Source organism: Cyprinodon variegatus, unplaced genomic scaffold (assembly GCF_000732505.1).
Source record: "Cyprinodon variegatus isolate N-32 unplaced genomic scaffold, C_variegatus-1.0 Scaffold268, whole genome shotgun sequence".
Classification (NCBI taxonomy): domain Eukaryota; kingdom Metazoa; phylum Chordata; class Actinopteri; order Cyprinodontiformes; family Cyprinodontidae; genus Cyprinodon; species Cyprinodon variegatus.
This window is the reverse complement of record NW_015150721.1, coordinates 251,059-268,512: the sequence shown is the minus strand read 5'-3', so window position 1 is coordinate 268,512 and position 17,454 is coordinate 251,059. Positions and strand designations below refer to the sequence as shown.

Genomic DNA, 17,454 nt, shown 5'->3' with positions numbered 1-17,454 from the left:
ATAGGACCAGTTTGATATAACACAATTTCATACAATATATATAATTAGGGGGTCCCCGCTCTATCTCGCAATCAGTTTGGGGGTCCTTGGCTTCGAAAACGTTGAAGACCCCTGCTATAAACCTATTATTTTCCTTCCTAAAACCCCCACATCAACTTGTTCAGATTTCCGCTCCATGATTATTATTTATCATTGATTATTAATAATAATAAATTGATAATTATTTATATTATAATTTATCAATATTAATCATGACTTTTATGAATCTTATTGATGATAATTGGGCTATAAATGGATTAAATTAGCACAGAATTCTGTGATCATAATCAGAAGCTAGAAAATATGGGCTGTGAAACATGACTAATTTGAACAACAGAGTATTCTAAAAATAAGTATGAGGCAGAAATGTCTTTATGACAGCTTTGTTTCCTCCCCTGAAAAACTGAGATGATGAGCACAGGTGCAGAGAAGCAGCTCAACAAATCTGAAGCAGAGATTTAAACATTTCCTGTCCTCCCTCCCTTCCCTCCTCCATCCTCTGCATTTTTTTCTGTTCAAATCCCGAATTCGATTTATCCAGATACTATATCCCCAGGGATGAGAACACCTCTGACTATAAAAATGGGTCACAGCAGCTTCATCCAAAGCAGCGATAGACTGCAAGCCTCACAAAGAAACAGCCCACAATAACAAAAGCAGATTGAGGGCAGATCACCTGGGAATTTAGTCCAGCTGAGACCTTCGCCAGGATTCTATATGGGTCTAAATTTACCAGCTTAAAAAATCAACAACTTGTTGTTATGATCTCCTGCCTGCCACAGACCTTTAGAGACGTGAGTCAGGCTCTTCAAAGGATAAATGACATCACTGATTCTGGGCTCATGATTCATGCAATCCGTATTTCTCCTTTTTCTCTTTTCTCTCAGCTCCATAGACATTGTCTCATTCAAAACATTTGAAAAGAACTGGCTGCCTTTCTCCTTTAAAGAAATAATATCTGTCCAGTAAAAGCGTACAATCGAATAAAAGTAAACATTTTTGGGGAAATGCACATAGAGATGGGTAATAAGTAGTTACATTCACCCAGTTATACGACGATGACTGAAAATCTGAATCTAAGAAACAATATTTTGTTCTTGATATGTCCCCTTGATTTGAGCAGATAAGTTAGACAGTTTGTAAATGGAATACCATGATTTAAGTTTAAAATAAGACAAGCTGCTCCATGATTTTATTTCATATACATAAATTCTATTTTTCTTAATTTAAGGGCAGAAATACTCATTGCATGAACAGATCATCGTATTTCCTTGTTAAAATTGGTTACAAAAATGCCTAATTTAAGACTTTTAAAAAACTTATTTCTACATCAGTTTTGAAGTGGGAATTTACTTTAGTAATGTTTTGACAAGAAAAAAGAAACGTTTTTTTCAGTACATTTTACTTGTACTTGAGTAACATTTTCATAACGTTGTTTTACTTTCTTACTTTAGTAAAATTACTTTGGATCATAAAACTTTGCAAGACTTTTGCAATTTTGGTTTTACAGATCAAACTGTTTTCTGGTTCAAAAATTATCTTGAAAATAGGACAGAATACGTATATAAAATCTGATAGTATTTGTTATGAAGCAGCAACTGTCTACAAGAAGGTGCCACAGGGATGCATATTAGGTCCTCTTCTATTTTAAATCTACATAAGTAATTTGGAACAGAATGTGTCTGATGCAAACGATCCTTTTTATGGACCCTAGGTGGAAGTTCAACTGAAGAAACTGATTGCTCACCTACATCCACCTACGACACAGCCAATCAGCTTTGAACCACACCTCCACGAAAGCCAATCGGCATCCAAAGTTCATCCTAAAAGGCCTCTGATCTGCAAGTTGTCTGCTACCTAGTGCGCAGGTGGTGGTTGCGCTGTGACTTCATTCAGATGACCCCATTTCAACCCACCTCCACCCCTTCTCCACCATCGTGCTAAAATTTCATCAGAGTGTCATTCCTCCCGGACTCCTGCATTCCACGTCTCATTTCAACCAGTCCAGCAGAAGACCGCCATGTTGCGCCTGGTTCAGCCAGAGGTTTCTTCCCCATGGAGAGTTTTTCCTCTCCACTGTCGCTTCATTCTTGCTCATCATGGACAGGTTTTCTCAAACTGGACTTCCATCTTCCAGGTCCCTGAGTGAAGCTCTATTATCAGCTCACACAGTCCACTGGATCTCCCCATAAAGCTCAGCATACCGTCTCGCTAACCAGCAGTCTACAGACTGACCAACTTCATCTATCTCCACACCACCACCAGTTTCAGGCCTGGGGGGGAAACAGCCCTGTTCTTTACTCCTGTTCATGTATATCTATCAAAATTAAGCGCTAAAGACGAAAGTAATTGTATCAATACATTTCTCCTAATTGTCTTTTCTCTACATGTAAGTTTTTCAGATTGAAATAAAGATGACACAGTGTCTTTATTTTCTTTGTTCTTTATCATTTTATTGCACTGGAGTCCTCTTACTGAGACAGCTGAACTTTTACAGATAGCCTCAGTTTCTATCCAATAATCTTTATTACATCTAAAACTTTACGTAATACTGATAACACAAATGTAATGCATTTTTCGAGATCCAAGGGGACTAAAAATCCCCTCAGTGGTTCTCTTGTGGATGAAATCAAATAGAACTGGTACACATATAGGTATGGGCACATTGATATATCCCACCTTCACTTTTAAACCTCATTTGGAAAATCTTGTAAAGGGGCTAAGATTAAAGAATACGTTTTTATTTTTCGTAACAAGTGGTGTATTTTTCACATACTTTTGGTGCAACCTTAACGTCTGTGTTGGACTTTGGATGATGCCTTAATCTCGATGTCTCTGGATGCTGTCTATCTCTTCTTTTGGTTCATTACAAATTGCAAAATGTTGATACACAATGCTTCAGAAAACTTGTAAATTAACTGAATTTACTTCACTGAGTATTCAATAGTATTTCCTTGCTTTTAATAATTAGAAGTTTTTCTTTTAACTGTGTAACTCTGAGTTTTATTTATTGCTGTTTCTTCACAGGGACTACCTTGAAAAATAGATTGTTTATCTCATATGGTCTATCCAGGGTAAATAAAGGTTGAAAATATAAAGAAAGTAAAACATTTGGCTAATCCATCTGCTGTGAGTAACTCCACTGAAAAACAAATATGTTTTTTTGTTTTGTTTTTTGTGCTCCAGACAAAGACACACAGTTAATGTTTACGTCACAATGAGTGCTCCTCTTTGGTACAAAAGATAACTTTATATTTGGCAAACCGACCATGACATTTGGAGGTCAAGCTAATACAGTAAGGTGTAAATATTATCACTGAAGATCATTCACCCTGTTTGAAAAATGTTTAATGACTTAGTTTGAGATTTGTTTCATAAGTTTTATATTTAAAAGAAAATATGTTAAATGAATAAATGTGTTTTTTCTGCTGGGATATATTATCAACTGTTATCAGTTATGTAAATTGTTTGTTTTTGTTATTTTATTGGTCTTTAATATAGCAGAATTTGCACATAGATTTACATTTTTGTCTGTCTTATTATATATTTTAAACAGTAAATAGGATGCTATGATGAGTAAAGTTATCCCTTTACCAAACACTCCTTTTTTATTAGAGCAAAAATATAATGACATATTACTACTTCTGTTTGAGTACTATTTTTTGGGGTACTCTTACAGGTTTTGACAGCCAAAGGATACTATATCATGCCTTTTAGTGACTGGCAAATGGCTTAAATAGATGTTGAGAAATAAATAAATGCATAAATGAATAAATGTTTATCTCCTTTTTACTGGAAGGAGACTGACTGTTGACTCAGAGCTCTCAGAATCTTTCTCTGACTCAGATTTACTCACGAGTGAGCAAATTTCAGCCATGGCCCTGTCTACACTGTGCTATCTACAGACCATGGTGCTATCCGTGGTGCTGAAGTAATAAACTGTGCCAGTTTTCTCTCAGCTTGATCATCCTGTCAGTTATAGTTTAGCTTTATATTTTCAAATACTTCTACTGCAAATACTACCACAATTTTTTATGGTTAAAAAGTACTGATATTTACAAAATAAAAATAAAATTAATCATAGTAAAAGAGCAACCTGATATCCATTGAGGCAAATTATCCTTGAGAATCTGGATCTCTATGAAATAACTCCATAGCATTGGATTCAACTATAAATCAAAATATTTAAGTTAGAACAAATCTAAAAACTCTATTGGTTTTGATCATGCATGTTAGGTAAAAAAAATGTCTATAGTGGTAAAATAAACTTGCCGATTTCAGTATTGTAACTCTTCATATGACTCAGTATCCATGAAGTAGCTCTTAGCTTCAAAATGGTGACCCTGTGTCTATACTAATGGCACTGCACCAAAAGGAAAATGAATGAGAACAACATCCATATATAAAAAATAATTAATTAAGGACAGACAGGATTTTCATGAAGCCTTTTGTAATTATTCTATATATACTTATACATCTATGCTGTCTAAATTCATAATTTATGATTATACATAATATATAATATATAACTCTTGGTCTTTTTTTATCTTAAAATACATAAACTATCTCTGAAAAGGGTATCAATTCTGTATTTTTTAATTTTGAAATGAGTATACAACAATTATTCATGTGAATAATTAATTACTGTATTTGTATTGGTTTGTATTGGCAAATGCCAACTTAGTTACACTCATAAAATCATTTTACCCAAATCTTAAGATATATGTAATTTTATTGCATAATAAATTCTCATTTATTTTTCTCAAAACATAAATTCAACAAAAATCTATTGTATGCATGAAGCTGTTGCAGAACTGGAGAGCTCCCTCAGTGACAGACTGCTCCACCCAAAATGCACCATGGAGCGTTATCATAGATCCTTCCTCCCGGCAGCTGGAAGACTATAACCATCACTGTTCCCAACAACCTCAATAAGTTGTTCATGCATTCATTCATGCTGATTTTGCAGTTTCTATCTTAGTCAGTTAAATAACATGCTTGTGTCATTTTGTACATCTCTGATGTTGCTGCTATTTTTAAATATCCATTAAAATGTCCATAGATGTATATTGGTTATTTATTCTCCAGGTGCACAGTTTTATGTTGTTAAAAACACTTTACAGTACAGTATTATATCTTTTATCTTTTAACTCTTAACTTTTATGTTATTCTTAAACATTTTTCAAAGGTCCAAATTTGTGTGACCATTTTTCTATGATCTATTTGCCGCTGTAAACAACAGAATGTCCCCAATGTGGGACAATCGAGGGATTTTCTATTCTATTCTATTCTATTCTATTCTATTCTATTCTATTCTATTCTATTCTATTCTATTCTATTCTATTCTATTCTAAATAAAATGTACATTGTGTATATTCATTAGGTTAAAATAGTGAATTTATTTAAAATGCCTAATTGTCAGGTTTATGAATTTAGAATTGATAGTTTACGTACATAAAATTAATACTAAGGAGTGTATTTATTTCAAATACATAAAGTTTATTGTTTGAATTGTATAATCATCAGGTCACCTTTATGCAATCCAAAAAGTAAACGTTATGTATGTGAAAAAATTCCCGGATTAGTATACATTTTGAGTAAGTTTACTTTATAAATACTAAATACATTATGTATTTCAAATAAATAACCTTTATTATACAAATAATTATGCACCATATAAGGTTTATTTAATTGCTTTGTCTTCAATTTATCTACAGAAAAATTTAATGTGAATTCATTATGTAATAAAATTACATAATCTTAAGTTTTTGGTGAAATATTTTTGTGAGTGATAGACGATTCACTTGAGAGTATCACTGCTGCCAGCCTGCCACCTTTTGTTTTAGAGGGGTATCACATCCTCATGGAAACAACAATCATCTGAAAGCGATGGCCAATGATTGGGCCATCCACCAGCTCCACCCTTTCAATAAAACCATCCATCCATTTTCTGTCACACTTATCCCAAGCGGGGTCGCGAGGGGCGATGGTGCCCATCTAGAGCTGTCTACGGGCGTGAGGCGGGGTACACCCTGGACAGGTCACCAGTCAACCAGTTTTGGAATGTAGGAGGAAGCCAGAGAGAACCCATGCATGCTCGGGGAGATCATGCAAACTCCATTCCAGAAAGACCTTGGGTCGGGAACCGAATCTGGAACATTCTCGCTGCAAGGCAACAGTGCTACCCACTGTGTCACAGTGCAACCCTCAAGATTTTTAAAACAATTGTTTCAATCTTTTAAAATAATAAACAATTTCTTAAATAAAATTCTTCAGATCTCAACTTAAATCTCCTGTTATTTCAGACTTTCTTAGCTAATGATGCAACACTCACTTTTGGTTTTCCTCAGGGACTTTGGAATAAAACAATCTAAACAGGCCCACAGCATTACAGATCCTTCACTGTGTGCAACAGTATGGTTTAAATGCTCTCCCATATATTCTTAATCTTATGGTAGACCAACCTGGAGGGTTATTAGACCAAAAATATTGATCCTATTCTTATCTTACCACAGCAGAAAGCTTTGACTCAGGAGAGTTTTGCAAACTTCCCCTGTTAATGTTTGTTATGGTAGGACAAAAAAAGAAAAAAGCTGTCATTTCTTCCTGACAACGGCATGTTGATGGCCCCTGATAGCTGTTGGAGAGTTGATGTCTTTCTGAACTTCATTTCCCCCACAGTAAGTTTCAGGTAGATGGATCAATTATCTTACCATCCTGCTCTCTGTGATCACTGGGGAAATAAATATGGCTCCAAAATCAGCCTTGCGGCCACCAAAAACAAAGCAGCCCAATGTGTCTTGTCAAATATATACTTCAAGGTGACAAAAGCACTTAGACTTCTGTTAGAAAGTGTCTAAAAAACACTTAAAAACTTTATAAATAAAACAAGAGCTTGCCTGTAAAAAAAAATGCTTCAGTCATATTAATTATAGAGGATTTTTAGCCGCACCAGATGTGGCATCAGCTGTTTATCTTTGGAAAGTAATAATATGCTATTGAAAAAATGTTCTAAAATTAAAGCTACTATTATGGTAAAGATTTTCTGAACTAAATTATGCAGCTGCGATACAAAATAAATCTATACAAAGCTGTTTGAATCAGAGTTCTAATCTGAAGTTAACTAACAAAAGTGGATTTGTAATTCTGTTAAGTGTTTACTGACCCACTTAAATGGTTAAATTTGTGTTTTCCAACTAAGCCCATTATCACAGGTGGGTAAAAACCAACACTTAGACATGTTGACTGCTTCTACAAACATTTGTAAAAGAACAAGTCACTCTAGGTTGTCAAAATAATCACAGAGTTGGAAAATTAACCACCGAGCATTGGCTAATAAATGCCACCAAACTTCTGAGTCAATAGCTTCAATCCTCTAAACTTAGTGAAATCTTCAGTTTAGCTCAGGAATGTCTCCTTGGAGCTTCATGTAACAGTGTTTGGTGGAGCAGCTGCATCTAAACCATTCATCATGGAGTGGAATGGAAAGCAGGGGAGCCAGTGGTGTAAAGCACACCACTGCTGAACCTGCTGAACCCTCTCTCTGCCTGGTAATCTAATGGAGGAATCTGGTTTGGCATTTATAAAGAAAACTTATCATAATAAGCAGTGAATTTCAAACTGCACTCCTCTGACCATCTGATAGGGGCAGAAACCTGTGCCATCAGGAGATAAATTTAAGCTGCCAAAAGTTCATCTGTATGTGTAAAATTCAAAATTAAACGTGATTTTCAATAAATTGCAACTGTTTAATTATATGAAAGTGAATGAAAACTTTAATAAAGTTCTCATTCACTTTCATATATTTAATTTTGAAAATTAATCCCTAAAAGTCTAACAAATGAAATAATTCTGTTAAAATTACAGTTTTTGGAAGCAAAGCTGTCAGTAAAAATTCTGGTAAAGTGAAAAGAAAAATCTCTTTTGAATAAGTTACGTCAGATATATTTTTTGTGTCATTTGAGATACAGCAGGTCTTTCTGTACAACTTTATATACTGGTAGATATATTCTGTTCACTACATGTGTCTGACTGTATAAGGTATTTCAGGAACAGAAATATCACACTAAAGATGTAAAGGTCTCAAAAACCCATTAATCATATGTGATACACTATATGTTAAAGGGTTACCACGCTTTGATACTATATCTTATTGCAGTGAAAAATTAAGTTTTACCAATTTTACTTTCAGGGGAGTGGGTAGCACTGCTGCCTTGCAGCAAGAAGGTTTGGGTTCGATTCCTGGCCCTGGGTTTTTCTGCATGGAGTTTGCTTGTTCTCCCTGTACATGCGTGGGTTTTCTCTGGGTACTCCGGTTTCCTCCCACAGTCCAAAAACATGACTGTTAGGTTCATTGGTTTCTCTAAATTCTCCTTAGGTGTCAGTGTGTGCGTGAATGGTTGTTTGCCTCTGTGTTGCCCTGCGATGGACTGGCGATCTGTCCAGGGTGTACCCCGCCTCTCGCCCATTGACAGCTGCAGATAGGCACCAGCGCCCCTCGCGACCCCAGCAGGGATACGCGTAATAGAAAATGGGTGGATGGATAATGTCCCTTTTAGTTGTAAATGCTAAATTAGCACTGCAAGCAGCAGGTTTTACATCATCAGTGTTCCCCTTAACCCATAGCTAATTGGCTCCCAGTGTTATGCTAAAGTAGCACCAAGAATATAGAAATTACTGGATAGAACAACACAGCCTGTTTAGACTGTGACATGCAGGGACATTTTTTTGCCTGACAATATTTATGCATGATGTAATCAACCAGAGATGGGGGATGTGGACCCGTCATGTCATCTCAATGTCATGTGTTTGTTTAGTCCAACAACTGAACCAGGTGAGTCCAATCTGCACAGTAAATTAAATGCAGATTGGACTCACCTGGTTCATGTGAATCTGTGTTTGTTTACTCTGGTCTTTTTCAAAGACCCAAATGTGTGGTACAAAAAAATGTAAGAATGAATTTTTCAAGACAATAAAATACAGTTTTTATGTCAATATGTTCAGTTCAAATAGTTTAATAAGGTTTTTATTCAGTGTCACACAATTAAACACAATTTTAAACATTTTAGTGAAATTTACTTTCCAACTAATATGCTTATTTTTTTTATTTTACTTCTACAGATTCACTCTGGGCAATTTGATTAAGTTTCTGATGGACAGGTTTCAACAACTTATGGAAATTCTTACCGTGCGTGGTGTGTGTGAAGGCCAGAGCTAAGTACAGTACCCAAAAAATATTTATCACAAAATAACATAATAAAACACTTTCCCAGCCTTTTTTTTTATTTTATTATTATTATTATTCTTTAGGAAAGAATTAAGAGATTCCAACAAAAATATTGACTGTTGTCTGTTTATTTAGTTAATTTGAAATAGCTCCAGTTAATCTTGGTGGGTAAAGTAACTAGAAATTTTGGTCTAGTAGCAATACTCTAACAAAAATATTACCCAAGTCAAAGGTAAAAAGTATATGGCAGAGTACAACTACTCCTTAAAGTACAATTCTTTCCTAAATGTATTCAAGTAAATGTAACTCTGCCCTCAATAAAGGCAGAGTGAAAACATTCGCAAATATAGTGGGTGTCAGGAATTAACAAAGCAACCTTTAATGCTCTTTTACTCTTTACACAAAGAAGGAGTGGCTTTCATCAGGCAACATTTCTGTTAAATGTCAAAACAGCTGCTTGTGTCCTTAAAGAGAAAATCAGAAAAGCATGGAATCATGTTCAATGTATGATCAGTAAGGGTGGATTAGAGACTAAAACAGAGTTTAATCAAAAAACAAGGTTTCCTCAATGACGGAAATGAAAGAAAAGAGAAGTTTCGGTACATTATCATTAGCTCTGTGAATCTGAGCAAACATTTCCCCAAAAATTGTATATATCATAGATAAATATTTGATGACACAAATGAAGACAGACTACACACGGATCAATGCAGCCCTTTGATCTAACCCCTCATCATTACCCTCCATACATCCAGAGTTACACAACAGAGCAGCAAACACTCCACTGCCAGACTTTAATAAAGCTGTCAATATTACTTGAAACTAAAAATATCCCCATGCAAACATCTTACACCATGTGGAGAATGTCAGCACGCCTTGCTAAATCAACACAGGCACAGCAGCCAGGTGAGTTGAGATATTCAGGTTAGAATGAATGATTACTGTATTTAGGACACCGAGTTCATTTGAACATAGTGTATTAATTGTGTGCTGGACACCACCGCCTGTAACACAACAAAGGCAAAAGAGATGCAAGCAGTGTGCAAACCTGCTGTAAATTATTTACTATGTCTAAACTCTGCTGAGTGCAGCAAAGCTTGCAGGGAAGGAGGACCGGCTGCTCCTGCATGCTGGATGTCTGTGTGTGCAACAACATCCTGGATGTGCCAGAGCAATAAAAAGAAGCAAGGAACAGGGAAAATACATTTCAAGAACTGTCAAAAAAAGCTTTTAAAAACATGCATTTTTCTGCACTGCAGATATTGATCGTCATGGGTGGTGTTCACTTGAGCATCCATCATTTTTTTTTTTTTTTTTCCCTGAGCATGAGAGTGCAGTACCTCTCCTCCTCCACCAGGGGCCCTCCCGGATGGTGTAGGACAGCTCGTTGAACTCCAGGTCCACAGCGGAGCGCCGCGGGAGGTGGGAGAAGCGCTGAGCTTCTGTGATGTGGTTCTCCACTTTCTTCAGGTGGGTGAGCAGCGGCGCCTCCTGGGGCGCTCCTCCGGGGAGCTTGGTCTCCTCCATGGGAATGCTGACCGAGCCAGGGTCCAGAGTTTTCTCAGCCATCCTGAAAGGCTGCAGGGAAGACACAATTCATTAAATACTAAAAAAATTTAATAAAATCCTAATATTATATTATATAATATAATCCTCTCATGCGCAGTTTTATTTTTTTTTCCCCTCAATAATTTATTGCTGATTTTTTTGTTAAGCACAATAATATTTAAAAAAAACAATCTCCAATAAGGGTCATTACTCATGCTTAAGTTCATATAAAATACAAAAGCATAAAGTACAATTTGATAACTGATTTAAAGTAATTGTTCTGTTATTGTTATTTCGATATTTTAAGGTATTTTCAGCACTTAAGGACATTCAATTAAGATTTTTGACACTTTTTTTTACACACAAATTTCTTTCTTAAAAAATTGTGTAGATATGTGTTTTCTTAAGTATAATAACAATGAATAAATAACTCCCCTTTATTTCAAATAATCAAATGCAAAAAAGTCTAACTGCATAACTGTATGAGTTAATATATAAGTATTTAATATTTGTTTTATTTTAATAATTTGAGGTATTTTCTGCACTTACATTAAATTAATTAAAGTTTTTTGACAGGTTAACACATTATAGACACAATTCAGTGTTGTGATAGTGCAGCAAAATGTAGCATGATTACAAAGTGGTATCTAAAGCATCAAAATATTGTTAAAGTACTCACATTCTTAACTAGAAGTATAGATAACTGTAAAAAAAAAATGCCTCTGGTAAAAGTGAAAGCACAGCCTGACCTGCTTAGGTAAAAGTAAAAAAATACAGGTTTAGAACCTTAAAAACTAAATTCCTACAATAATAAACAAAAAAAAGGTTAATTGATTTCTCTAATATATATATATATATATATTTTTGCGCATTGTGTAAGGAGAAGGAACATAAACAAATACTGGGTTAAGTTGTGTTGTAATTTTTAAGTTTAGACAGGATATTATTGATTAAACTGAACAGAAATCCTGCATGAGCAGCTGAATACTTTTAGAGCTTCGATATTCACAGCGTTGAAGTTGCAAATAGCATTACAATTGAAACAGAACCTGAAACATAATAAACATTTCAATTTGAAATCTAATAAGAGGGGGAAAGGGTGGATAATGTTGTGCATCTCAGAATCTGATCCATCATCTTAAATGTCCACCCACGTCGCTAACAGTGTTTTTCTCTAAACGGTCTGGGCTCCAACTGGACGGATTGCCTTTACTGTCTTGATTTTCCCCGTTTTCTTGCAGCTGTTACATCATACCGTTATCTATTGAAGTAACAAGCGAGTTTTAAGAAAGAAAGGAGTAGAAAGTACAGATATTTGTGGTCGAATATAATTAAAGTAGAGATGCAAAAAGCCATAATTAGAATAAATATTTGTACTTCATTATATGACACCTTTGCAAAATACTTAACAAAAAAACCTTTGAAGATGTTTAGTGCCTCTCCATCAGTCCTCATCACTCATATACCTCTAAACATACCCCAGCATCTAATTACATTAAGAGGTTAACTAATTGAAATAGAGTCCACTGATATTTAATTTAACCTCAGTACAAATCAAGCCTTTCAGTGAAGGTTTAAGGGGTTTGTTAGACCTCATTAGTAAAGGAACAGCTTCACTGAGAAAATGAAGCAGGAAGAAAGTTCTGAAAAAGTGTAATGCAAGGTCAGGTTTCCAGATGAACTCCTTAAGTTTGAATCCCACAGAAGTCTGTTCCATCATCCAAAGCTTGTATGGAAAAATTGCAAACATACCAAAAAATGTGTATATCTACTTCAAATGACTGAAAGCAGAGTCTTAATCCAAGAAGCCCAAAGGTCCAACGCTGGAGGGGCTGCAGAGAAAGCTCAGGTGGGAGGATCTGGCAATAAGATGACTGCTCTAGTCTCTATGGTGAGTATAACTGTAAGAAGAAAACTAAATGTTGAAAGGAAGCCATGAAAAGTCCAGACTGCTCCTTGTCTCAAGGAAACATGGGGAAGACGGGGCTGAAAATGAAACATTTTACCTACATGTAGAACACTGTGTGTCATCTGAAAACAGCATCTCCAGCATGAAACATGTTGGTAGCAGTATCATTCTGTGGGATGGCGTTTCTTGAGCTGTGTTAAGGAGGGATTTATGGAGGGAAAACCTATCAAAAAAAGTTTTAGACTGAGGCAGAGGCTCAGAAGGCAGGAGGACTCTAAAAAATAAAGCTGGAGACTGGCCTAGTCAAAGCAAAAACATTTAATAAAAAATCCATAAGAATTGAATAAAAAATACTGTTCATATATTCTCCCCACCCAGCTGGTCCAAGACGCCTGGCTCAGAGGATTTGCAGCAGTAATTTCAAAAAAAGGACGCTCCACAAAAAGTATTGACTTGGGCTTTTATAACTTTCCTTCTGCTTCCCATGCACTACTTTGTGTTGGTTGCTCACATAAAATCCCTGAAAAATGGAAGTGTGTGGTTGTAACTTGACAAAACATACAACAGTTAAGAGGTATAAATACATTTGGAAGTCGCCATTTTCAGTTTGATGCCCCATAAAGTGCTAAGCATGATCTGACAAGCATTTAGTGGATGGAGGAGCTGCGTAGAGCCAATGAAATTGTGAGGCTCTGGTTTCAGTCCTGCAGCACACTTACAGTCCTGTCCTGCTGATTCAGGAGAACTTCCTCCCAGACCAGCCTGTCTGGCTGCAAATATTAGGCATCTCGTGCTCAAGAATCTATCCCTTTTCCAAACTATTTAAAACAAAAGCAAGCAATATACCTCCAATGGGAGCAAACAGAGAGTAGATCAACAGAAATTTGTTTAAAAGTATGTATAACGATGAATAAATTAAAAACTTTTCAAACTTAACCATGACACCTTCTGAAGAATGATATTCTGGCTTTAAACAATAACTTCAAGTTAATATCTGGAGGCTTCATGCAGCTAAGAACGCTTTCTGTCTTCTGCAATGTGATCACAATCAGAAGCAGGACACATTTGTATAAACTACTGTGTTTTACAACGAATCCAGATAACAGAATGTTATAGAATAACTTCAGCACCTCAAAGTAACTTTACAAAATGCACCCTAGACATTCAAAGACTTGGTTTGAAAAGCATAGTTTCATGACATGATCTTTATGGAAATAAAAGAAAAATATTTCCTCACTAAGTTCACTTTTGATGTGTTAAAGGGCCCTCAAAAATTTGGGTTACACAGTATCCGAGCTAAAGAGATTAAAAACTAAACTTTGTTTAATGGAAAGAAAAACTAAGCAACTATAATAGAGGGAGTGACTTGTTTCTGACCAAATACTCCAGTAAATTTTTGAAGCTACTTTTGCAGACTCTTTAAAATGACCTTTTTGATTCTCACCTAAAGAACCAAATTACATTCTCAATGTGTTTTGTTTTTCCATTTACTTTTAAATTCTAATCTAATTAAGATCTAACAACCCCTGAAAAACAAGCCCCACATGCAGTTTGCTGTTACACCCGAATTTCCCCCCCAAAAAAGAATATTTCTATTCTATTCTATTCTATTCTATTCTATTCTATTCTATTCTATTCTATTCTATTCTATTCTATTCTATTCTATTCTAAATACACTTCTCACTTTAAGACATTTTCTTGATATCTTGCCGCAGCTAAATGTTGAAATTATATTCAAATTCACTGCTATTTCAGACCGAACCGGTCCATAGCGCTGAAAGCAAACACAAAAGGAAAGAAAAATGCCACCAGCATTTCACAGAAAATTTGGCAAAAACCAAACACCTGGAAGCTCCCTGTGACCATCCCCGGCTGCTATGAGCACTGAAAATTTTGTATTGATCCCAGATTTTCCATGATCACTCAAGTATAAAAACCATGTTGATGCTGGTAGTCAGAAAAAAAGAGGTTGTTTGGCAAAGCTAATGTAGCATAATCAGATAGGTTATTATAACAGGAATAATATGGTAAATGGCCTGTACTTATATAGCACTTTTTCAAGTCAGGAGACTTGACCAAAGCACATTACACTACATTCAGTCATTCACCCACACACTCACTGTGGCAAGCTACATTGTAGCCACAGTTGCCCTGGGGCTCACTGACAGAAGTGAGTCTGCCGTACACTGGCACCACCAGGCCCTCTGACCACCATCAGTAGACAATACAAGGACACGACTCTGAAAGTCGGAGCCGGGGCTTGAACCGTCAATCCTTCGATTTCAGTGCAAACTCCTACATCCGACGCCACTGTCGCCCTATATAGAGATTTTAACATTTTATCATGAAGACAATTGCTATCATGTCTGCTTGTTTATCCACAGCAACTGAAACACATACATAGCATCTTTAAAACACTAAGAACTGATATCAAAACCAGCCAAAAGTTGCTCTACCACCATGCAGCTTACTGCTGTCCAGCTCTACTGTCATGCCTATTGTGATGTTTCCACACACTGAATATAAAGGAAGCAGAATTTTTACTTTTTACTTTCCATTGAGAACTCATGGAATTCGTGGAAATCTATATTTTTGTTTTTATTGCAAGTATATATTTTTATGTTAAAAGAAAATTGACTACTGGTTTGAATTGTCAAATCATGAAAGAATGCAGCCCTGAAAACTGTCAAATAAACTAAATAATGATTTATAAATTAGGTGTCCAATCCAACTTTATCTATATAACACTTTAGAAACCAAAAGGGACTAAAGCACTGCACAAAATCAAATCTACAAACACCCTGAAATTCACTAAAATAAAAAATAATACATATAAAAAAGAAAGAGTACGAGTATTTAACACTAGAGAGAAAAGAGATTTAAAATGATGGAAGCCTTTCATTTATGAGGTTTTCATCAACTTTTTGCTATTTTTGGCTCTACCTTTCTTTAAATACCAGTACCATTGTGCAGTCTGTGTTTTGTGGCATTGGGATGAAATTAGAAACTGGAAAATATTTCATAAAGAAGTCAAAGAGGTTGTGCTTCCTTTCAGCAATGACTAATGCTAACACACAGGGACAATGTCACACGCTTTCTTCGCACACACATGCAGTGTCACATAACGTCCCACAGGCTTGTAGTACTCCATCCACTCTGACCCACTTTATCCTGTGTTAGCATGAGGAAATAACTGATAAGAGAATAATAGGCGATAAAATTTGACTGTGGGTTTTTATTGATCATGCTACCATTAGCAGTTTCCCATTATCAGTTCTCTTATAATCCATGCCCAACACTGACAGACTTTAATGGCCTCTCTGTCAGAGAGAGGACTCCATGTTCAGCTCCAAACACAGGACATGTGAACAGTACAGGGCCATTGCAAAAGTCACCTCTAATGAGAAGGGGAAACATGGCAATCAAATGAATCTATGCAGCTTTGCAGTGGAGTGCTGATCCAGTGCTCTGCTATGACTTTTTATATGGCCAGCACCTGTTAACCTGCACCAAATACAACAAACACTGGAAAGGGACCCATCAGGGAGATGCTTAGAATTAATTAGATATTGGTCTGATTTTAGAATATATATAAAGAGCTTTAACAGTCACTTTTATGCATGCTTTCACACCTTCACATGCAAATATGTAACATACTTGTTACTGTCTGTGTTGAAAGGACCAGGTGAGCAGCTCAGTCCTGGTTCTGTGAGAGCAACAGCGTTCAGTTGGTCTCTTCAGACAAAACAGCCCAATCCTTCAGCATCAAATTCTCCAGCACAGGAATAGGAAGGAAAAAAATGAATTAAATAAACAACCCAAACAAACAAATGTTCAAATAGTCAATCCGAATAGTTTTCAGCTGGATTATCCTTATGGGTATCTCTCGGGGTGCGGCGCTCATCATCCCGCATCCTCAGCATCAGCAGCATCAGCACCAGCAGCCCCAGAGATTAAAATCATGTCCGGCCCGGCCTCAAACTAGGACTGCATCCCAGAGACTCGTCAGGGGAGCTGGGTGCATGTCATGTTTGGATTTTCTCCTCGGGATTATATTTCTCCACTCAGGAACCGCGTCCACAAATATCCTCGGCTTCGACGTGCAGGACAGTTTTCATCATTCCCTTTGGTCTTTTGGAGCGGAGTGAAAAACACCGGATCGGATAGACGCCGCTGCTGCAAATGCCTCAGCAGCATCAGCTGCAGCCTGACGGAGCAGCCGCCGCTTCCCTCTTTAACCGGTTGGTGCGTCTGCGGGGCGCGCGCGCTGCCTGGGGATGGATGCAGGGCGTTCCTGGGAAGATGCTGGAGAAGGATATACTGCTGTGCTCCTGATAACTCCACTAACATCGATCCTTTATAACATTAATTTGCAATAATTATAATAAAGAGAAATTGTTAAATCATTGCATTAAAAGTTTATGATCATTTAAACGATTGTAATTCATGGAATCACTTCAAGTTACCTACAAAGTGGTTTTAAAGGAAAACAGAGAAATGTTTTTTGATATTGAGATCTATCCAGATGAATAAAGTTTTAAGGATTCAGATGGCTGCTGAGAGTAAACATGAGGGAGGTTTAGGTCTGTCTCTTTAAAGGCCGCACCTGCGCAGCTGCCTGGTGCTGATGCTGCAGTGCCCGGGTTATTTTCGGTAAAACTGCCGGGGTTACTCGCGTTCAAGCGAGCCCTACACGCCTTACATCACCCCAAGAGGAAATCAAGCCCATTTT

At 36.5% G+C, this 17,454-nt stretch overlaps 1 protein-coding gene across 1 annotated transcript in view; it reads right to left on the bottom strand.

The window, feature by feature from the left end:
• Nucleotides 1-17,193, bottom strand: part of abcg4 (ATP binding cassette subfamily G member 4) — a 32,722-nt gene extending 15,529 nt beyond the window's left edge. The window contains exons 1-2 of the mRNA XM_015382874.1: nt 16,380-17,193; nt 10,606-10,843 (exon numbers count right to left, since the gene is read on the bottom strand). Coding sequence (XP_015238360.1) covers nt 10,606-10,834 — 229 coding nt within the window. The 5' untranslated portion in view covers nt 10,835-10,843; nt 16,380-17,193. The remainder of the gene's footprint in view (nt 1-10,605; nt 10,844-16,379) is intronic.
• Nucleotides 17,194-17,454: the final 261 nt, after the last annotated feature.